Raw genomic sequence first — 23,874 nt, 5'->3', positions numbered from 1 at the left:
TGTTTTTCGTCAATCTGTGCTTTGTTGTTCCTTCTCATACTGACATTCTCTTCAAGGATATGGGGTGAGAGGAGGAGATTTCAATGGGAATTGGGTGCCTAGATAACTTTTGGATCTGGCCGTTGTCTCTAACCCAGAGTGGGTTTACTCATCTGCATGGCTGGGACAGCAGGTCTTTATAGACAATGTTAGACATGAGTCTCAGGGAGCTTGACTCATCCCTGATACTAGTGCTGCAGTAGGGTGACCAGACAGCTAGTGTGAAAAATTGGGACAGAGGGTGGGGGGTAATAGGAGCCTATATAAGAAAAAGCCCCAAATATCGGGACTGTCCCTATAAAATCGGGACATCTGGTCACCGTAGTGCTGCAGAGAGAACCACTGCCAGAGATCCCGGTCTGCACAACAGTTCCTGTGAGAGCCACCATCTCGTCAAAGGAAAGAGCCTAATCACTACTACTGAAATGTATGTTACAACATTCTCCCCACGCCTGTCCTCAGACATCCCCCTGATCTCACCCGGGGTACAGTGCTAAGGAGACAATGGTGAACAATGCACGTCTCAGAGATGGGAGTGTAGTGAACTGGGGTAACATTGTGGCTTCAGAAACACCTGGAGCATAGTCACTGTTGTCAATTTAAAACCAAAACCCTTACACAGAGCACAGCACTGACCCATGGCCCTGCAACATGCCCAAATATGCCCTCAATATAACTGTGGTGTACCCCCAAAGGCCCCCACAGAGCATCCCCACCACCAGAGAATGGATGATGGGGAATGTGGGATGCCCCAAGAGCTTTAAAAGACTCCTGAGGCACAGATCTGCCCTAAACAAGCCAAAATAGCCTCTTTGGCTTGGGTCATTATGAACCTCCTAAACAGAGGCTGCTCAAGGCAATCTGCCAGCCTAGGCAAAACTTCAGTGTGCCTCCCCCTTCCTCATAGGCCTAGGTTGGCATATTTGGTCCCAACACACAGGATCACAAAGCCACTCAAATTTGGTTCTACCACCTCCATCAGGAGTGGCCAGGCCATCACTGCCATCCTAGACAGCTGCCTAGTTCGTTTATAGCTAGAGCGACCTCTGGTCCTAAGGCTCAGGTCTGTTCTGTTCATTCCCTATGAAGCACCTGGCATTGGCCACTGTCGGCAGGCAGGAGACTGGGCTGGATGGACTTTTGGTCTGACCCAGTCTGGCCATTCTGATGTTCTTAAGGGATGGTGAGTCTCCCAGTATTGCCAACCTCAAGTGTTCAAAAATTTTGACTCAGGTCCAAAAATACATGAGATTGGCCTAAAAATCATGAGTGTTTTTTTAATTTCAAATGTGGTAGTGGGGAGTTTCCCTCTTAATCTTCTGGTTTCTGAGCCTTTAGGTTATGCTCGGGGCATATTTTCAAATTTTTAACCACAAGGGTTAGAAACTTACATTAAAAAAAAGTAAGAAGAAAGAAACTGAGATTTTGACATAATCCCATGACTCCAGAAACTGGGGATTTAAGAAAAAACACCACAAATGGTGAGACTCACAGTAAAATCACAAAAGTTGACAAGAAGTGACCCAACGACTGGAGGGGTGGGCATGGCCCCTCTGTGTTTCCTACAGCACCTAAGGTGGTGGTTGGGTCACTACACAAACCACAGGAGAGAGTCTCTGGCTTCGTCTCCTGGCTCTCCAGCCTGCTTTACCTAGGCACCCCATTTTCTACTCCCTCCCTGAACAGCAGAGGTCTAGGCCCCCTCCCCAGCCCAACTTCTGCCCAACCCCCATCTCTCCAGTGCCTCTTCCTTCTCACTACACAATTCTACACAGCTCTTCTGGGAGGCAGGGCAGGAGTATTATCCCCATTATACACTGAGAACTGAGGTCCAGCAAGATTAAGGCCAAAATTACTAGCTACCTGGAAACATTCTGTGGTAAATGTCTTACCCAAGAGCACCTAGGAAATCTGTGCAAAGCTAGAGAGAGAAACCAGTTCTGCTGTGGTCCATTGTATCAACCATAGGCTCATCATCTTTTCTTTCAAACGTCCTGCCTCATTCACTGCACAGACCTGTGTTTGTGTGCAACTATTTACAAGGAAACTTCATCTGCGTGTCTCACTGTGCTTAGCAGAGATGGATATGCAGGAGTAGGCGCACTGAACAGACCGCATAGACAAGGACATTAATTTAGCTTAATTATTGGTTGGGCTACATGAGGGAGCTAGTTTCTGTTCCTGGCTCTGTCTGACATGACCTTGTGAATCTTTTCTCATACTGCCGAATTCCTAGTTTTTCAGGTTGATTTGACTTTTTTGTACATTTTAGAAAATGCAAAATCCAGTTTGCTAGAGACCCTTAGCTATAGCCTTAACTAAACAGGGAAACAGAAATTCTGGCAAGGGTATCCCCAAGCTCCCCCATTCCACACTAGTCAGCAGCATGATCTTCATAGCCTCATCACAAACCTTGGCTAGTTCAGAGAGCACACATGGGTTGCACAAATATTTTCTAGACAACAGTAAAATGCTGAGAATCATGCGTCCTGGTTTCTCTTCCTGGATCTGGGAGAGGAATGTACTACAGAATGAACAGTCAAGAACAGAGATTTAGCAGGTGTCTGCTGAAAAGCAGTGTGACTAAGGGGATAACAGTCTTTCATGTTGAAGATGTGGGCTCTATTCACTGCTCTGTTTAAAATGGCTTTATGCACTTTCTCGATCACTTTATGAGTAAAGTGAGGGAAAGATGACAGTTGCCTGGCACCTGAATTGTGAAGTACAAAGAAATAATGTAACAGCAGTTAATGGAAAAGATAAGCCTAGAACTTGAAATTCAATAATCTTTTCTTTTAAGGGCAGCACCACACTTAAAATACTGTAGCTGTCGCACTTCAGTAAAGACACTACCTATGGCAACAGGAGGGCTTCTCCTGTCAGCATAGGTACGCCACCTCTCCGAGAGCGGGTAGCTATGCCAACTGGAGAATGCTCCCCTTGACCTAGCGCTGTCTATACTGGAGGTTAGGTTGGTTTAACTGCATCACTCAGGGATGTGGATTTTTAGCAACCTAATTTCCTAGTGTAGACTTGGCCTTAGTTAAATGATATTGAAAGTGTGTGTGCACTGCTAACTGTCACTTACTAGATGGCAACTACTCTGTAGCATCAGAAAGAAAGTCTAATCACTCTTTATATTTTGGTAACATATTCTATTTCTTAGCAAGGGCTTTCTGATGATATAAATATCATATGCCCCCTGCCGCCTATTTGTTCCCAGACTTAATGAGCTATGCTCACCCAAAGAAACTGCTTCCCAAAAACAGTAACTGTCCCATCAAAATAAACTACTCTCTGGTGCCTGTGAATATCAACCTCCACTTCAAATCCAGAATATTGTCATCTGCTACCATGCAATTTGTGACCCAAACTCTGTCCTTGAAAATTGGTTTGTTATCCAAAAATTTGACCCTTCAGCCTAAATGAACCAGATAACAATAGCCTCTGCTTGTCTGTGCCCCTGGTCCTTGCCTCCCCTGCAGGACGACAGGTATATGGGGCACAGGGACCATGCCTTCCCTCCAGCCACCTTCCCTTCAGAACATTTATTAGCAATCGGAAAGTAACTGGTGTTTATCATCTCGCCCCACACACACACCCCTGTGACAGGAATGGCGGACCCCTCTCCCCCGTCCCTGAGACAGGAATGACTGACCCCCCCACGCCCCTGTGACAGGAATGGCTAAGCCCCCCCCCCCTCCAGTGATAGGAATGGCTGAGCCCCCTCTGCTCCCCACACCCCTGTGACAGGAATGGCGGACCCCTCCCCCCACATCCCTGAGACAGGAATGGCTGACCCCCCCCACCCCTTTGCGACAGGAATAGCTAAGCCCCATCCCCACCCCATCCCTTGATAGGAATGGTTGACCACCCCCCCACACCCGTGACAGGAATGGCTAAGACCCCCTCCCCCCTAACCTCTTGCAACAGGAATTGCTTCCTTCCCCCCCCCCCACTTGTGACAGGAATGGCTGAGCCCCCCTGCTCACACACCCCATGATAGGAATAGCTGAGCCCCCGCTCTCCCTCCACCCACCCCCGTGACAGGGCTGGCTGAACCCGTCCCCTCACTCCCCCCATATCAGGAATGTCTGTCCCCGGCCCAGGAGGGCCTTGCCTGCTCTGTCCCTCTCAGTGTCTGTGTCACTGAGGCAGCTTCTCCTGGGTGTGTGGGATTTTTCCCATTTGTGGCTATGGAGAGTGGAAGATTTGGCTGGGAAGGGCCCACATTAAGGCCAAGAGCTCATGAGCACAGTCTGGGGTTGCTCTCATGCTTCTCTTGGCTTTTCATCCTGGCATGCCTGAGATGTATCTTGCAAATCAAATCAATCAACTTCACTAGCCTGGCAAACAGTTCTTATTTATCATGTGTATTGCGGTAGCACCTGAAGCCTGCCATGGTAGGCACTGTCCAGACACGTGGTGACACAGTCTCCACCCTAAAGAATATACATTATAAATGGACATGACAGACAAAGGGTAGGAAGAGAAACGGAGGGCAAGTGCCTTCTCAGCAGGGTAGTGACAGAGCTGTCCCACAGCAATACCTGACCCACTAGTTCCAACTGAGCACTGACTTGCTGTTAGGAGGTAGTTCAGTGCAACAATCATATGTCCAGGAGATGTTTTCACAGCAGGGAACAGGGTTTGAGCCCCTCTGTCCATTCAGTATGGGGCTGTGTCTACAGTATTAAGCTGTGTTTTAACTATCTGAGCGTCTAACCCTGCTCAGAACAGATCTAGACACCCAGGTGGTTATAATGGCGGTGGTTGAAGGTGGCTGGTCTATGGCACTTCTCCCGAGGTCCAGGTATTTGTTTTCAGACTAGTGGCAGTCTGCTGTCTCTGCCCTCTCTTTCCTCTTCCCACCCCCATGTTATGCATGGTTTGAAGTATCTTTCTTGGACATTGCACTAGAAAATGTCTCTTGGCCTTGATCTCTCATCCCTCTGGACAGTGGTTGCTTATCTGTCAGGTGCATTTCTTACCTCTACTACGTGAGGGGCAGAGGCCGTTCTACCCTTTCCTCCACTCCTGGTTCAGAGCGGTTCAATTCCTGAGCACAAAGGTCCTCCTGTTTGCCCCATTAATGCCATCATTAGAAGGCAGTTAATCTCCTATGGAGAGCAAACTCCGCTCAGCCAGTGCCTTACGACAATGGACATGGATGTTTACTACAGGGAGCAGTGCAGGTGCTCCTTCCTGCCTGCTCCCTTCCCTCCACATTCTGCTCTCAAAGAACAAGAGTACACAAGTGGGCTTCCTGCTCCATACAGCTTGTGTACTGGGCTAATTGCTGAAAGGCGTTCAGTAGCCCAGTTTCGCACCTTGTTAGCACTGCAATTAGCTCTCTTTACCCTTCCTGGTGGCTCATTTGCATATTTGACTTAATTCCATCTCTCCCCACTGTTATAAATGTGCTGCTGGATAGGGGGTGGGAGTTGTGCAGGGGGACTGGAAGAGGACAGCCATGCTGAGACTCCTGGTGCTGCTGCTTCTTGCCAGCCTGCAAAGCTGCAATCCCAGACCCCCCAATGTCCTTCCAGAGGAGGATTCAGAAGACAGGAGAACGGAGGCTCTTAGAAGGCTTTTGGAAGTATTTGGCATAGAAGACCCTCCCCGCTCTCCCCACCATATCAAGCAGCCTCCCCAGTACATGGTGGACCTGTACAACACGGTAGCAGGAGCTGATGGCATCACCAAAGACCCTGACATCTTGGAGGGAAACACCGTCCGCAGCTTCTTGGATAAAAGTAAGAACTCTTGGTGGCTTTGGTTGCTCTAATGGTCTGATCTGCTAGAGTTTGTGTGTAGTTTTCCAGGGCTCTTGGTGCTTGTTTGGATCCTAGACGCCAAGGGGAGGCCTGGAGTAAGCAGTATCCCATATGCACTGATGAAGCACATCCCCCCAGAGGATGTGCGGCATCAGAGTAGAGTGTTTAGAATGTGCCCATGTGATGTTCCTTTTTAGTTTGGCTGAAACTGGGGTCACCAAAGTTTCTAATCTGACCCTTTGGTCCAGCTCACAGTGATGAGATGCATTTCCTGTTCATCCTATCGAGTGTGGCTAAGAACGAGAGGATCCTGACAGCCGAGCTGCATCTCTTCAGACTGCGGACTAAGGTGACTGAGGGGCCTTTCTACAAGAGACATCACTTCTGCCAGGTAAGGAGAGATGAGAAGTGCATGTGTCTCTGCTTTGAAAGTGCATGGGCCATATTCTGCTCTCAGGGACACTACTATGAATCTGGAGTGACTCCTGTACATTTACTGAGAGTGGGATTTGGCTCCTGGTTTGTGCGCTGACCTCACCAAAGTTGGATCCTTACTGACTTCAGCTAAATCAATATAAACCACTTTTAAATCAATTTCAGTGTCCACACAATAAGTTGCACCAATTTAAGTAAATCGGTTTATAAAAAATTGGTGCAATTTTTATGAGTAGACCAGGCCTCAGACTACAGAGGTTTCTCACTAGGCTAGTTTGACTTTCCCCCATCTCTTCTCCTTTAAAACATAGACTTTCAATGAGATTTTCCTCTTCCAGTGGCACCTGGTGCTAACTACATTGTATTCACAATCCCCAGGTGAGTGTCTATCAAGTCCTGGACAAGAACAAACTGGATTCCTTTGAAGGGAAGAAGCTGCTGGCAGCCAGACTTATCGCTTTGCAGGGCTCTGGCTGGGAGGTGTTTGGCATCACACAAGCTGTAAGTGTCTTCAGCCTAAATTAAAATGTGTACAGAGAGGAAGAATGAAACCTTCCTGTCCCTTCTGTCAGCAAACTGCCATCCCCAGCCCTTTTAAACCAAAGGAACTCCCAATGCCCTTCCTTGGCCTCCAGCTGCTTCAGCCTAGAGGGGCAGCTGCTGAGGGGGGAGGGGATGTCTGTCAAAGGCTTTTCTGTGCCACCATTTGAAAAAGTTGGCTGAGTCTGCTAGCCCACCTCCTTTGACACTGCAGCCTTGACAGCCGATCCAGCCATTTCACAAACCTGTGTTCTTGAATCAATAGAGGTGACTCGCAGGGGTTTTCACTGAGGCTGTGCTAGCCAGGCCAGCCGCGTTTAAATCTTATTTACAGAACTGCTTTTGAACCGTATTGAAATGGCTCCTCTAGAACTGTTAAAACGTCTTGAGTAACAGAGCTGTGGGTATGGACAGCCCAGATGTTACAGTACAGATGTCAGGGCAGTGGCTATAATCTTCACAGCCTGAGAAAGGGACAGAGAAGTCTGGCTTTCTGCTAAAATTTAGTTTGAAGTGAAGTTATGATCAGGAAAGTGATGATGTAAAAACACACCAGCTTCTTTAGTCTGAGCAGCTGCCTTGTCAGATCAAAACCAGTTCTTGTCATTCCTGTTGGTGCCTGAGAAAGAGTGAGCTGAGCTCCAGTCTGCCTTGTGCAGGAGCCGCAGAATAGTTAACTAAATTCCTGCTGTAAATTCTTTACTCTGAGGTGTACAGTTCAATGTTACCTAAACCACACCCATAATCCACCATTTGGGTCAGGCTCCCAAGGGATGATCCAGGAGCCAGAAAGAACCCACCAGGACTGATCCTCGGCTGAGTTTGCAGTGCTGGTGGCAATCAGGAACAAACATCTTTTCCCTTGGAAATGGGGCAGTCTTGATTTGAAATCAGAGAGACACTAACCACTGAGCCCACCATGCCAATTTTTTTCACAGTCACTTTTCAGAATAGAACCAAACTTTCTATTGATGCTGCTGATTTTTGGGAGGTGTGGTGATGTCTGGTACACTGCATACGTGTAGCGTAGAGGGTGTATATTTCGGGAGAGACACCTGGCACCATGTGTATATTTGCAGGGAGACATCTGGCGCAGTGTCTACATTTGTGGGGTGATACCAAGAGCAATGTACATATTTTTAATATGAACCATTGTAAAAAAAATGTGCTAAATATCACCAAACAGTTGTATAGATCTATGTTTATTATGAAACAAGAAGATATCTTCTAGAAATAGTAACTAATGTAAGAACTAATTGGGAGAGAAAAGGCACCAAGGAGATGTGGCAGTCTTATATTTATTTGTCTTCCTCTGTAAGGGTTTGATAGGTGATGTGTCCATTTGCTTATAAGAGCAACCTTTAGCCATAGCTGGAGGGCAGGGCTAATGATGAGATGCAAGGGCTGGGGTTTAACATCTCTTAATTTCATCATTATGATCACATTCTATAGGAATGTTCCATTTAACAGATAATGAATATGAGTAGTATGAGCACAGCAGTAGGTGTTGCAGGTTACTATAAGCAACCTATTGGCTTGCCACACTCTATAACCATAGCTTAACCATTTATTAAAACATGTATTAAGCATGTATAAATCATAAATTATGTAAACTATTTAGAAGGGGAACCTTAATATAAACAGTTACCCATTATTTATTTGTGTTACAGTAGCTCCTAATGGCCACATTGTGTTAGGAACTGCACAAGTACACAGAAAGAGACAGTCCCTACCCCACAGATCTTTTAACAGGTCGTATTTCCAAAGCAGGTTCCCAGTCCAGGGCATTACACAATGAGAGACGTGTGACTCTTCAGTGAAAGCCAAGTGGGCGGGGCAGAGAGGAGAACACTATCCAATATACCAGAGGGGGTCAGGCAGAACCCTGCTTTCCTAAGTGGCTAAAGAGCTTACGTACTGTGGTGAGAGGCACAGCAGACTAACTTTCCACAGTAGATTGCTTTGGTCCCAGGCCTGCAACTGACAGTGCGCAACTCACCCCTGTGTCCATGCAGAGGCCCACTGAAAGCAGGGGTGTCCTGCATGCTGCCAGCAGCAGAATCAGGGCCTTAGACTGAGCTTTTTGCAGTAAGGATGGTCTTTATCACGTGTGTACAGCACCTTGCACAATGGGGCCCTGATCCCTGACTGGAGCTGCCAGGGCTACCACACTTGTGGCTGTTCGTTACAGAGGGACAGTCACAGGATTCTAGAATAAAGGGTGAGCTCTGGGCCCACTGAGAGCTGCACATAAATAGCACAGGGTAAGCCTTGCCGCAGGCCGGGGTGTTTGGGGAGCTCCGGCTCCAACCTGGGATCAGACCCAAGCGGAGTTGTTCTCAGGGAAGCTCAGTTCATCTCCTCTCTGACTGCAGGGCTCAGCACAGGCGAGGGGAGGGACATGTGTGCTGCTCGTACCCCTTGGCTGCATGCAGGATTCAACCCCAGGACAGGGGAATAGTGGGGCTGGTAAGCCTCACTCCCCACTGCTGGTGTGTGTGTTAGCCGTCACCAGGCAGGGCTGGCAGTGGCATTCTTTTATTGCCCCTTTCACTGGAGAGGCTGTGGGGGTTTGGACTGACACAATCTGAGGACTGAGATGTCCTCAGTGGTTTGGAAGACGCGTTGGTACCCAGTATCTCCTGTCTGTACCTCACGGTGCCTTCCTGGGGGCTGGGTCCTGTCCCTTCACAGGCGCTACTGCCATGCTGACCGTTGTGTGGTTTTGCAGGTTCGTGACTGGATGGAAGAGGACAGCAGTAATCACGGCCTGCTGGTGACTGTCCGCGGCTTGGGGAGTGCTCCGGTGGATCCCAGCACGGTGCGATTTGCATCAGGAAGAGATCACCATGAAAGCAAGAAGCCCATGCTGGTTCTGTTCACTGATGATGGGAGACGAGGAGCTGCTCTGCCCATCAGCAGCCTCCCAGGTCAGGCGAACCCACCCACGCTCCGCGGGGAAGGGCACAGAGTCGATGAAATAATCAGGGAATAAAGTGCAGCTCTTCTCTGCAAAGGGGCTGCCATCACTTCCTCACTCACCATTCCAAGTCATGGTTGCTGGGGCCCAGATCTGCAAAGGTATTTAAGTACCTAACTTCCATCCAACGGGAGTTAGGTGCCTAAATACCCTTGAGGATCTGGGCCCTGCTGACTAAACTAAGGGTCACTGCTTTGAACTCTTCTAACCCGTGCGGAGCCCAGGCCAGCTGTGGGAGGGGGGCTGGACTCTTCCATGGCTCACCAGCTACGTTCCAGCTACACTTGTTCTGGTTCATCATGGGTGCGATGCAGGAGCCAGGGAGACTCATAGACTTTAAGGTCAGAAGGGACCATTATGATCATCTAGTCTGACCTCCTGCACAACGCAGGCCACAGAATCTCACCCACCCACTCCTGTAACAAACCCCTAACCTATGCCTGAGTTATTGAAGTCCTCAAATCGTGGTTTAAAGACCTCAAGTTGCAGAGAATCCTCCAGCACGTGACCCATGCCCCACGCTGCTGAGGAAGCTGAAAACCCCCCCAGGGCCTCTGCCAATCTTCCCTGGAGGAAAATTCCTTCCCGACCCCAAATATGGCGATCAGTTAAACCCTGAGCATGTGGGCAAGACTCACCAGCCAGCACCCAGGAAAGAATTCTCTGTAGTAACTCAGATCCCACCCCATCTAACATCCCATCACAGACCATTGGGCATATTTACCTGCTAATAATCAAAGATCAATTAATTGCCTAAATTAGGCTATCCCATCATACCATCCCCTCCATAAACTTATCAAGAGCCCAGTGGGACTCTCATCCAGGGCAAGTTTGGCAGCTGAGATCATTTTATGTGGAATCTGAGGAGATTCAACATGGAGTCAGAGGCAGACTCCCTCCTCCCCCCTCCCCTGAGCCATTTGGGTAGAGTCCTCTCAGAGCAGAACTGGACTGTAATTCTCTGTCCTGTGCAGCTTCCCCTTCTGTGAAATGGGCATAACAATTGCTCCCCAGCCTGCCCCTGCAAAGCACCGTGGGAGCCTCAGGTGGAAGTGGCTAGTTATCTGCAAAGTATAAAGTATTAAAAACCCCTTGTTTTTATGCTGTCCCATGAAAGAGGAATGGGGGAGGGGCATCACTGTTAAATTAGTGGCTGCAAATTTAACACAAACGAAAAGAAATGCTGCTTCCCTCCAGCTTGTGGCAGCGATCAAGCAGTGGAATTTCCCGCTGTTGGATAATAACACTTGTAATTGTGCTGGGATGGGCTAATGAAATGTCATGGCTCAGGCTATCAGCTGGTCACCAAAAGGATCAGATCCCTCCTCCTTACACAGAGCACCGTGGAATTAGCCAGGTGCATTACAGGGATGGCTGCCTCAAGGTATTGCCCACAGTTAGAGCCGGGATACTGGACGGACCAGTGCTCTGGTCTGGTAAAGCAAAGCCTGTGCTCCTGGCTCCCGAAAGCTCCATGGCAAACAGTGGACCATGAAGGGTTTGCAGTTTCTTTCTACAGTGAAGGGAGCTGCAGCAGAACAAACTCTTTAGAGAACTAGGCTTGGACACATGCCTTTCTCTCATGCTATGTCAGCTCCATGATGGCCCTGTGTCTCTTCTCTATCCATTGTCGCTCCATGGACTCTAGTGGTGTCCCTCCTGATTTAAACCTATGTGAGTGAGAGAAGAATCAGTCCCAAAGTGCTCAATGATTCAGACTGACACTGGGATTTTTGAGAAGGGGGCTGAGTGACTAGATGGGTGCAGGAAGGGAGTGGTTCACACTTGCTACCTTGCTTTCAGTCTCACTTCAGGTTTGTCTGATCAATAAGGACGCTATTCTGATCTTGTTACTCCCCCCCCCCAGATTTGAGCCCTCAGACTCCAGACCTCCCGGCTGCACCGCTGGCACCAGAAGTGAGCGGGGCGCGGAACGCCCGCTCGGTGGATCAGTTCCTGCCATGCCAGAGACAACTCCTCTCCGTGGACTTTGAGGAAATTGGCTGGTCAGGATGGATCATCTCCCCGAAAAGCTACAATGCGTATCACTGTAAAGGATCCTGTCCCTTCCCCCTGGGCGAGAACATGAGACCAACGAACCACGCCACAGTGCAGTCCATCATCAACGCCCTCAAACTGAGCCAGGGCGTCAGCAGCCCCTGCTGTGTCCCAGACAAACTTTTCTCCATCAACCTCCTCTACTTTGATGATGATGAGAATGTTGTCCTTAAACAATACGATGACATGGTGGCTGGGAGCTGTGGCTGCCACTGATGCCTGTCCCATAGGAAGAGCAGGAATGGGTCAGGGCAACAAGGAACCTCCCTCCCTCCTGCTCCCAGGAACCAACCCTCCCAGAGCCACTCACCAGCGTGAGCCTATGCTATGCTGCCCACTCAGGTCAGCAGGCCAGAGGTACCTGCATTTTCACCACACTTTCAAGAATCTCTGTCCTGCAAGAAATCCACATCTCCAGCTGCCACCACTTGGCTCAGTGGGGCAATTACATCAAAACGGCACCTAAAGCACCTGGGAAATGCTTTGATTAAAGACAAGCAGCCTAAGCCTGAGATGCCTTTGTGTGCCCCTGGTCCCCTCGAACTGTTATGGCCTTTGTCACATGGCTAAAGCCTACGTACCATTTCAAAAGCTGTGGACTGGGTGCATTTAAAATAAAACGGAGTGACTTGAATTTCCCAGGTCCACTCCTGGTTCCAGTCCCACAGAGTGGTGGAGAGACCCTTTGGGAAGCATTGTCCATGGAAAGGCCTCCTTGCAGGCTGTACGATATGTATATAGCAAAAGCACTAATATATGATGGAAAACTCCTGTACAGTGTGCCTGTAAATGTCTGTACATTTCTGCCTTATGCAACCTGTAAAATGAATTCAGAGTAACTATTAAACATAGGACAGGAGTTCTCGGAGTGGGGTTTCCTTTGGCAAGGCTGCAGTAGCCTGGTGGCTGTTCATGGGGTCTAGGTCTGGGATACAGAGCCATTCTTCTCCAGGTCACGTGGTCCAGGCCAACAGCGGCTCTGATGCTGTGAGGTGCCCTGTATGGAATGACCTAGTGGGCTCAGCCTACCCCGGGGCCTGCTGTTACTCCTCATCCCAGCTGAAATGTCACACACTAGCAGGGTTCCCGGGGTGAGCAAGTTCCATCTCCCAGCCATTAGGGGGCAGCTTTCTCTACCTCCCCCCCTGCTGGCTTCTCGCCTGCCTCTCAGTGCAGCACAAGAGATTAACACGACGAGCAAGTAGTCATAACGTGTACCCCTAAAAGTCCCCAAACGGTGGGGTTCCCAAAGTAGCAAACAGCCCCAGAAGACAGGAAGATGTGGCTGCTTCCCTCTGCCCCTGAGACAGTTCACTTCTTCTCAGAAACTGCAGCTGCTAAGGGCCGTTTAATGTAAGATTAGAATCCTGATTTGAGGCTGGTGCTTGCAGCGGGTGGGGGATTGAGGCTAATCTGCAGGTTAAGTCCTCGTGGTCAGTCTCTGACTCCAGGTTTCTGAGAGAGTTTCACAATCAAATGATCTTGGCATCTTCCTTTCCTTAAGCCGCACGCCTAGGCTTCAGAGATGGCTTTTCAGCCTGACCCCAGACAGTGGGGTGCAGTTTTGGGACCTATGAAGAAGAGGAGGTGTAGGCAAACACTGTTGTTATGGCCGAACCCCCTGCTACTGAGGAAAGTCCAGTTGTTTATATATGTGCCCTCAGCACCGTGTGTTCAGGTGCTGCACAATCACACACAGTTGGGCCCCAATCGCCCCCATCAGTTAATGGGAGTTTTGTCACTGACTCCAGTGGCAGCAGGACTGCCCCCCGCCCCCCACGAGAGCTTTTAAAACACACATCTTTCAAGTGCAGAGATTTCTTGTTGAAAAATAGTCTTTTGGCAAAACTGAAATTTCCCCCCAAGTACTTAAACTTTCCATGGAGCTTTTCATACAATGGTTTTAGCAAAAAGGCTCTGGAAATGGTTATGGAGCCATGTCATTTACCCGCAACCTGCCGAAAATGGAAATTTTCAATCATGTTTTCAACAAAAAAATTCAACATAAAAAAATGTGTGAAAAAAAATGGTAAGAAGCCAACGCCTGTGAAAGGGAAACAGCACCAGTGTTACTGGGGAAACTGGCTGTGGATTTAATGCTGCTTTTAGCTCCCTCTGGGCCCCACCAGTTCTGCCTCCTCCTGGACAGCTCTGCTGAGCTGCTCTTGTTCTAAGCCCGTGGTTCCCAACCAGGGGTACACGTACCCCTGGGGGTACGCAGAGCTCTTCCAGGGGGTCCATCAACTCATCCAGAGATTTGCCTCGTTTTACAGCAGGCTACATAAAAAGCAAGAGCAAAGTCAGTACAAATGAAAAATTGTTTATGCTGCTCTATAAACTGAACTGTAAGTACCATATTTATATTCCAATTGATTTATTTTATAATTAGATGGTAAAAATGAGAACGTATTAGGGCAACTGTGACACTTGTATTTTTAGGTCTGATTTTGTAAGCAAGTAGTTATTAAGTGAGGTAAAACTTGGGGGTACAAGGGACAAATCCAACTCCTGAAAGGGGTACAGGAGTCTGGAAAGGTTCAAAGCCACTGTTAAGCAATGGGAGGCAGCAGCTACCCAGAGATAACATGAGGAGGGGTCAGGGCTGGCTGATAAAAGCCTCTCACGGGCTGAGGGAGAGGCAGGAAGCTGGATATACCCTGTGAATGAAGAGCTTAACCAATCCTCTGGCTGGGTCAGGGTGAGGGCTGGGGCTGGGGCGGATGCTCAGTGGGAGGAAGAACTTGGGTTCATTTGGGAGTGAGGGGCTGAGTGCAGACTGGATTAACCCATCACTGGGCCCTAGGTGACCACAGGGTCGCAGCACCACTCAGGTTTGGCTCGGCAGTCCCTCTGTCACGACAGGGAAGCAGCTGGGTCAAATTTGAGTGAGTGGCATTGTAATCTGGCACACAGGGTCACAGTGTTGCTGAGATTTGGGGACCCCGCAAATCTGGCACTGACTGTGGGCAGATGCCCAGGGGAGGGTGGTGCTGGGCACTCATAAGAGCATAAGAACGGCCATACTGGGTCAGACCAAAGGTCCATCCAGCCCAGTATCCTGTCTTCCGACAGTGGCCAATGCCAGGTGTCCCAGAGGGAATGAACATAGAATCACAGAATCATAGAAGATTAGGGTTGGAAGAGACCTCAGGAGGTCATCTAGTCCAACCCCCTGCTCAAAGCAGGACCAACACCAACTAAATCATCCCAGCCAGGGCTTTGTCAAGCCGGGCCTTAACAACCACTAAGGATGGAGATTCCACCACCTCCCTAGGTAACCCATTCCAGTGCTTCACCACCCTCCTAGTGAAATAGTTTTTCCTAATATCCAACTGTAGTGGGATGAACACCCGCTCCAGCCCGGAAGGGTTGGAAAAGCCCTGCCGAGGGCTGGGGCTGTGAAAGGGAGCAAAACCCCGGCTGATTGGGGGAAATGGCTGCAGCTGGGGCCACGCCCCAAACCAAGCAACTGGGCCTTATAAGAAGGCCAGGGCAGCCACAGGGAGTAGTCTCTCTCTAGCTGTAGAGCGAGATGGGCCTGGCTGTAGGGAGCCAGAGCACCTGAGTGAAGCAGGGCTGGGGACAAGCTGGGTAGCTCCAGCCTGGAAAGCCCCAGGCTGTGGCCTAGTATTAGGCCAAGGGGTACTGGGGGTTGCAGAGGGTAGCCCAGGGGCAGGCCAAGGCAGCAGGTCCAAAACCCCTTTGCCTGGGATGAGTGGCTGATACTGCAGTCTGCCCCAGTGAATGGGGCTAGATGGAGACTGGGCAGTAGCCAAGACTGAGGCAAAGTGGGGGTAGTGGGTGGGGGTTCCCCTGGGAGGGGGAGACCCAGAACTGTGGGGGTACTGCCAGGGGGCAGCACCCCAGGTAAAAGGTCACTGGGGTCCAGGGAGGGACACTGGCCTGCAGAGGGTGCTCCAGGACGCTGGAAGGGCTAATTCCCGGAAGTAACCAGCTGGAGGTGCCGCAGGGGTGAGTCTGCTCCTCTACACCAACCTAGACCTCCCCCACTGCAACTTGAGACCATTGCTCCTTGTTCTGTCATCTGCCACCACTGAGAACAGCCGAGCTCCATCCTCTTTGGAACCCCCCCTCAGGTAGTTGAAGGCTGCTCTCAAATCCCCCCTCACTCTCCTCTTCTGCAGACTAAATAACCCCAGTTCCCTCCGCCTCTCCTCGTAAGTCATGTGCCCCAGCCCCCTGGTCATTTTCATTACCCTCTGCCGGACTCTCTCCAATTTGTCCACATCCCTTCTGTAGTGGGGGGGTCCAAAACTGGATGCAATATTCCAAATGTGGCCTCACCAGTGCCGAATAGAGGGGAATGATCACGTCCCTCGATCTGCTGGCAATGCTCCTACTACTGCAGCCCATCACTGTAATCCCCAGGTCCTTTTCTGCAGAATTGCTGCTTAGCCAGTCGGTCAGAACAGGGAATCATCAAGTGACCCATCCCCTGTTGCCCATTCCCAGCTTCTGGCAAACAGAGGCTACGGACACCATCCCTGCCCATCGTGGCTAATAGCCATTGATGGACCTATCCTCTGTGAATGTATCTAGTTCTTTTTTGAACCCTAGCTTGATAACCCCCTAGGTGGGACTTATGGGGCTCCTTCACTTCCTTCGGGCTCATCATGTTGCAAAAACCCTTCAGCTCCTGCTGTGACACCCCTCAGTCACACTTGGTCCCCGGCATGGGAGGGATCCTGACACGTTGTCTCCTGGCCCTGGCAGTGAGCAAGGCTAAGTCAGTCTCAATCCTCTTTCAAACAGGGTTTCAAAAATAGCAGCTGCTTAGCCTGGGGACACAACCCTCCCCCCTCACCTGCTAATCCCTGAATTCCTACCTAGAGTCAGATTTGATGGCAAAACAACACTGGGTAAATCTGTGCTGACTAGGAGCACAGCCTGGGGGCTGGGCCGTGTGCTAAGCCAGCCGCAGGCTCCTTTCAGGGATGCAAAATACACTCCAAGAGCAGGAGAGTGGGAAATACACTGCGTTTAAATGCATGGCAACAACCAGTGAAGGTTCTTAACATCAATATTCCAGCTCAGACCTTCAGTTAATGGCGGCTCCAACGTGGCTCGGCTCCCTGCGCACGTTCTGGGGCAGAGCGCCGTTTGCTTGGGGAATGGGCTGCCATTCCGGTGTAATGGAATATTCGTGTAAACTGCCTGCCCTGGCCATTTCCCTGCTGGCTGGGTATTTGGTAGGTGGATTACATTGCTCCCAGGGTTCCCCTGCACTGCAAGCTACCCAAAGCCCTGCACCGAACCTGTCGGGGGGGGGGGGGGCAGTGCACCAGGTTAAGGCTCCTGAGGCCTAATTCCTCAGATGTCTCTTCAGGGGGTTGGACTAGATACCTCCTGAGGTCCCTTCCAACCCTGAGATTCTATGAGTCAGTCCAGAGTCCACTAGAGACAAACAAGAGTTTCTAGGTTTTCAGGCCTGGATCAGTTAGTGGGGTGTCTCCTTGGGGGTCCTCTGCCCTGGTTACCTGTCCCGCTTCTGATGCTTCCCCACAAGTTCTGCACAGGGCTGATCCTACAGTTCTGCATCATCCAGCCATCACACCCTGTTCACACCCACATCTGCCCTGATGTCCTGCCATCACACCCTATTCACATGTGGGTCTGCACAGATGTCCAGCCATCACACTCAGGTCTGCACGGATGTCCAGTTGTCCCACCCCGTTCACACCCACATCTGCCCTGATGCCAAGCCATCACACCCTATTCACACCTGTGTCTGCACTGATACCCAGCTGTCACACCCTTTTTCATGTGTTTCCCTGGCTTCTGCTGTAGCTGGCTCTGGACACAGCTCTCTGGCAGTTTTCCCTGCTTCTCTAGGCATGCTATGCAGCTGCCACTTCCCCAAGCAAATTTGCCCTCTGCCCCCACCTTTGAGAGGGCCCCAAACTGAGCGGCACTGTGACCTGACACACGAAATCACAGAGCCACTCAGGTTTGCCTGGTGGCCCCTTCGTCATGTGGCAATGCCCAGAGCAGGAAGCTGGATGAAGCCCAGCAGGCCAGGAAGGGATGCTGTGGGGTGAGTGCGGGCTGGGCTTGCTCCCCAGTCCCCTGGTCTTCTCTCAGCAGTAACTTTTTTGGAAGCGGGGGGTGGGGGCTCAGTTTCAGATTTTGCCCCTGGCCCCCCATAAACATCTGTGCAGCCCAGCCAAGCACCAGGGTCATTCCTGGGTCAGGGTTTTTCCATTGAGTTTCTGCCCCATCTGCCTATTGGCCAGGGGAATGGGGTACATAATTAATTGGGTACCATAATATAATTAAATTTAACATCCCTGTGGCAGGAAAAACACCACAGCAGCCCAACACTGTAGCATTTAATTTCAGAAAGGGGGACTACACAAAAATGAGGAAGTTAGTTAAACAGAAATTAAAAAGGTTTCAGAGTAGCAGCCGTGTTAGTCTGTATCTGCAAAAAGAACAGGAGTACTTGTGGCACCTTAGAGACTAATGCATTTATTTGAGCATAAGCTTTCGTGGGCTACAGCCCACTTCTTAAGTACTCCTGTTCTTTTTGAGAAATTAAAAAGTTCAGCACCAAAAGTGAAATCCCTGCAAGCTGCCTGGAAACTTTTTAAAGACACCATAACAGAGGTGCAACTTAAATGTATACCCCACATTAAAAAACATAGAAAAAGAATTTAAAAAGTGCCACCGTGGCTAAACAACAAAGTAAAAGAAGCAGTGAGAAGCAAAAAGGCATCCTTTAAAAAGTGGAAGTTAAATCCTAATGAGGAAAATAGAAAGGAGCATAAACTCTGGCAAATGAAGTGTAAAAATGTAATTAGGAAGGACAAAAAAGAATTTGAAGCACAGCTAGCCAAAGACTCAAAAAGTAATAGCAAAATTTTTTTTAAGTACATCAGAAGCAGGAAGCCTGCAAAACAACCAGTGGGGCCACTAAACACTCGAGATGCTAAAGGAGCACTCAAGGACGATAAGGCCATTGCGGAGAAACGAAATGAATTCTTTGCATCAGTCTTCACTGTTGAGGATGTGAGGGAGATTCCCACACCTGAGCCATTCTTTTTGGGTGACACATCTGAGGAACTGTCCCAAATTGAGGTGTCATTAGAGGAAGCTTTGGAACAAATTGATAAACTAAAGAGTAATAAGTCACCAGGACCAGATGGTATTCACCCAAGAGTTCTGAAGGAACTCAAATGTGAAATTGCAGAACTACTAACTATGGTATGTAACCTATCATTTAAATCAGCTTCTGTACCAAATGACTGGAGGATAGCTAATGTGACACCAATTTTTAAAAAGGGCTCCAGAGGTGATCCCAGCAATTACAGGGACCTGACTTCAGTACCAGGCAAACTGGTTGAAACTATAGTCAAGAACAAAATTGCCAGACACATAGATGAACATAAATTGTTGGGAAGAGTCAACATGGTTTTTGTAAAGGGAAATCATGCCTCACCAATCTGCTAGAATTCTTAGAGGGGGTCAACAAACAAGTGGACAAGGGGATCCAGTGGACATAGTGTACTTAGATTTTCAGAAAGCCTTTGACAAGGTCCCTCACCAAAGGCTCTTAAGCAAAGTAAGCAGTCATGGGATAAGAGGGAAGGTTCTCTCATGGATCAGCAACTGGTTAAAAGACAGGAAACAAAGGATAGAAATAAATGGTCCATTTTCAGAATGGAGAGAGGTTAATAGTGGTGTCCCCCAGGGATCTGTACTGGGCCCAGTCCTATTTAACATATTCATAAATGATCTGGAAAAAGGGGTAAACAGTGAGGTGGCAAAATTTGCAGATGATACAAAACTACTCAAGATAGTTAAGTCCCAGGCAGACTGCGAAGAGCTACAAAAGGATTTCTCAAAACTGGGTGACTGGGCAACAAAATGGCAGATGAAATTTAATGTTCATAAATGCAAAGTAATGCACATTGGAAAACATAATCTTAACTATACATATACAATGGTGGGGTCTAAATTAGCTGCTACCACTCAAGGAAGAGATCTTGGAGTCATTGTGGATAGTTCTCTGAAAACATCCACTCAATGTTCAGCGGCAGTCAAAAAAGTGAACAGATGTTGGGAATCATTAAGAAAGGGATAGATAATAAGACAGAAAATATATTGCCTCTAAATAAATCCATGGTACGCCCACATCTTGAATACTGTGTGCAGATGTGGTTGCCCCAGCTCAAAAAAGATATATTGGAATTGGAAAGGGTTCAGAAAAGGGCAAAAAAAAAATGATTAGGGGTATGGAACGGCTTCTGTATGAGGAGAGATTAATAAGACTGGGACTTTTTAGCTTGGAAAAGAGATGACTAAGAGGGGATGTGATTGAGGTCTATAAAATCATGACTGGTGTGGAGAAAGTAAATAAGGAAGTGTTATTTACTCCTTCTCATAACACAAGAACTAGGGGTCACCAAATGAAATTAATAGGCAGGTGGTTTAAAACAAATAAAAGGAAGTATTTCTTCACACAACGCACAGTCAACCTGTGGAACTCTTTGCCAGAGGATGTTGTGAAGGCCAAGGCTATAATAGGGTTTGAAAAAGAACTAGATAAATTAATGGAGGACAGGTCCATCAATGGCTATTAGCCAGGATGGGCAGGGACGGTGTCCCTAACCTGTGTGTGCCAGAAGCTGGGAATGGGCGACAGGGAATGGATCACTTGATGATTCCCTGTTCTGTTCATTCCCTCTGGGCACTTGACATTGGCCACTGTTGGCAGATAGGATACTGGGCTAGATGGACCTTTGGTTTGACCCAGTCTGGCCGTTCTTATGTAGATGTGGATCCACCTTGGAGGGTCCCAGGTCCTTGGGGAACGGGTTGGTGGGAATGGTAGGTTCCTGCAGGTTCATCACATTGATTTTGATCCCCACTGTGGTGACTTTGGGCACTTGTTCAACCCCTTTGAAATTCATAATAATATTGTAGAGTTTGGTCCTTTGATCTCCCCATGCCAACCCCCCCACATGTAGGTGGTAATTGGGGTTGCCAGCGCGCCCAAATTTACTAAGGCAATATTGGCCTCTGCTGCAGGATCCCACCCCCGTCCATAAATTAATTCTGTCCCTTCACACGCACCGTCCGTTCTGCCTCCGAGCCCCAAGCTAGTTCTGTGCCCCCCCGCGCGCCTCCTGCAGTTCCTGGGGTTTTTCCCCTCTCCTGAGTTTTGGTGTTTTAATCTTTGGAGTTGGCCTTGCAGAGTCGTGCACTTGTGAAATCCCTTGGAGGGCAAAGGTCATTCCCTGTGTGATCCACCCCCACGCAGTGTAGCAATGTCCCACATTTGGGCAGTCACTGCCCCTGCTACGGGAGGAGCTAGCAAAGGGGGTTTTATAACTCAGGTAGTAGAAGAAGCTCAGCCTTCAAAGTCCAGGGGTTGTAGGTTTGATCTCTGCTCCATGGGGTAAACTTTGCAGCACAAATTAATCTCCCCCCGGAGTTGGGTACTAGCGCATAACACGATAGATTCAGGGCAGATCTATTCTGTCTCCTCCTTAGGAAGCCACTCCTCACTGCTGTGACACTGGGAACCTTCCCCAGTATATTTCATTCAGCAAATGGTTTGTGCCCTTGAAGAAAGGGGGAGATTTGATCTACATAGCACAAGCAGCATAGCACTGCATTAAGGGCTAGACTGAGCCAGAAAGGGTGGGAGCCCAGAGTGTCTGGTTACTCAGTCACAACTCCTTCCCTGCTCCCCCTTTGGCTCTGCGGAGAGTAAACTACTGCAGTCCTAAAAGGAAGCAGCTTATTTGCCCCTTCACACCAGCTCCGCTCCACTGGCTAGTGAATTAGGGGGAGGGGGGAAAGGCTGAGCATTCCCTCTCCTCCCCCGCCCCCACCTATGGCAGAGGGCGAGTGAGCAGCAGGTATTTCCCCCTCAGTGTCACCAGCCTCAAAACTCACAAGTCAGACCTCCCCAATCACGAGATTCTCTTCAAAATCATGAGATTTTTTTAATGATAAATTCTGGGTTCCTTTATTTGCCTTCTGGGAGGTGAGACTTTAGGGTTGGCATTATCAAGGTTTTAACTTAGCTACAAGCTGAGATTCTCGTGTAATCACCACGTACCCAGAGCTGGCACTTTAAGAAAAACACCATTTATCAGGAAGCATGCAGTAAAATTGTGAGCATTGGGAACCCTGAGCTCCCTGCACGGCTGTGTTCGAGTGAGCAAAAACTGGCCCTATATGTGGCTAGAGAGAGCCTGGTACCCATCTGCTGAGCAGTGAGTAGCCACTGCGAGGAAAGGTACTACCTCATGTACAGGTGGCCAAACTGGGCCCATAGAAAATATCCCAAACCCTGGTAAATCTTACTGATTTTTCTGCTGATCAGAATCAGGAGATCTCTGCTGAGAGATGTATTCTGTGGCCAACAGCAATGGCTTTATGGCAAACTCTGATTTATCATTTTATTTTTTTCTTGTACAGCTGTTGTTTTGTTCAATAAAAATTAAAGAAAAGAAAAGGAAACACCAAACCAATTTTCTTTACACTTAGCATGAGGTTTATTCCCTGATGGGGCCCATAACCAGGGCCGGCTCCAGGCACCAGCGCAGGGAGCAGGTGCTTGGGGCGGCCAAGGGGAAGGGGCGGCACGTCCAGGTCTTTGGCGGCAATTCGGTGGCGGGTCCCTCGGTCCCTCTTGGAGGGAAGGACCGGCCGCCGAAGAATGAAGTGGCGCGGTAGAGCTGCCGCCGAAGTGCCGCCGATCGCGGCTTTTTTTTTTTTTTTTTCCTTCGCCGCTTGGGGCGGCAAAAAAGGTGGAGCCGGCCCTGCCCATAACTCAACAGGTTTGTGGTTTCTAGCTGGAGTAGTTTTGGCATTATAAGTGTGTGAACTTTGAGTTACCCACTAACGCTTCAAGGTTTGGCCATTATAGAAAATCTCCTCCCGCACAAGGAAGATGCAGGGAAGTGTGTAGCTGAGCGCCCTCACCCCCCGCTACATAAGGACAGCTGAGTCTGCACAACCAAGAGTTTAAAGCACAAGCACCACCCTGGGCCATGAGCAGCCACCCACAGACAGAGCACTGGACTCTTGCACCGAAAGAAGAGATCTGCCCACGAATGCAGCACGTACCTTGTAAAACATTCAGCCCAGGGTCCATAGAAGGCAGACTATGAAGGGAATCTATGTTCGAATTTGCAAAATCTCTCATGACCAATGTCTGCAAACAGCTTCCCCTGGCTAATCTAAAGACAGTACTGGCTCTGCCAACCCGCTCTCCCTGGTACAGCACAGAGACATTTGCCAGTGAATATGACACACTGTCCTATTCTGTTTTATTGGATGAACGTTCCTGCTGATACAGTCTCGGGCTCAGCCCTCCAGCAGACAGATTTCCCAGGAGCCACAGAGTAGCAGCGTGAGAACGGCCCCCCCAAAAGCGAGTTTCCCGAAGAGCTCAGCAGGCACCACCGCTGCCCCCACCAGCATGGGCGGTGGGTATCATAGGCTGGGGGAGGCTCAGCCTCCCCAACCAGCCAGACATGGCCCCGCCCACACTGCACCCCCTCCTACTTCCCGCTCTGCGGCTCTTCCCCTGTGCCATGGCCCAGGCTCGGCGCTCCAATTGTAAAAGCTTCTTTGAGGAAGAGACACGATTTCTCAGTGGCGTCCATTGGGTTCTGCCTGGGGCACGAGAGCTAGAAAAGACCTTTGATGTCCCATCAGCCCCTGGGGCCCAGGGCAGAGCAGCCCTTGGCAGCATATCCTACCTGGCTTTGTCTCATCTAGTCAGGGCCGGCTCCAGGCACCAGCCGAGCAAGCTCGTGCTTGGGGCGGCAGATTCCAAGGGGCGGCATTCCAGCCGCCTTTTCTTTTTCTTTTTGGTTTGCTGCTCCGGCCGCCCTGTAGGGGGTGGCGGCGCGGAGGAGGGGAGTGCCCTGCAGCAAACTCGGCAGGGCAGCCTGCGTCCTTCCCTCCCAGCCGACCGGAGCGGTGCGGAGCCCTCCCGGCCGGTGGTACGGCAGGAGGGGCCGCGTGGTGAGCGCCCTGCAGAAGCCCTGGCTGCCCCCCTGC

At 49.6% G+C, this 23,874-nt stretch overlaps 1 protein-coding gene across 1 annotated transcript; it reads left to right on the top strand.

Moving 5' to 3' along the window:
- Positions 1–5,512: 5,512 nt before the first annotated feature.
- Positions 5,513–12,045, top strand: LOC135894253 (bone morphogenetic protein 2-like). The gene is made up of 5 exons (XM_065422319.1): positions 5,513–5,795; positions 6,065–6,207; positions 6,630–6,752; positions 9,523–9,721; positions 11,639–12,045. Exons 1-5 carry the CDS (start codon positions 5,513–5,515, stop codon positions 12,043–12,045), a joined length of 1,155 nt encoding a protein of 384 aa, XP_065278391.1.
- Positions 12,046–23,874: the final 11,829 nt, after the last annotated feature.

This window comes from Emys orbicularis, chromosome 24, assembly GCF_028017835.1.
Source record: "Emys orbicularis isolate rEmyOrb1 chromosome 24, rEmyOrb1.hap1, whole genome shotgun sequence".
NCBI classification, from domain to species: Eukaryota; Metazoa; Chordata; order Testudines; family Emydidae; genus Emys; species Emys orbicularis.
Note: the sequence above shows the minus strand (reverse complement) of the source record. Positions and strands in the feature narration are given on the sequence as shown.

Excerpts from the sequence above, each read along its gene's own strand:
- LOC135894253 (XM_065422319.1), top strand. The coding sequence starts at position 5,513 with ATGCTGAGACTCCTGGTGCTGCTGCTTCTTGCCAGCCTGCAAAGCTGC. Across the intron at positions 5,796-6,064 it reads CCGCAGCTTCTTGGATAAAA|CTCACAGTGATGAGATGCAT; the intron begins GTAAGAACTCTT and ends CCTTTGGTCCAG. Across the intron at positions 6,208-6,629 it reads AGAGACATCACTTCTGCCAG|GTGAGTGTCTATCAAGTCCT; the intron begins GTAAGGAGAGAT and ends CACAATCCCCAG.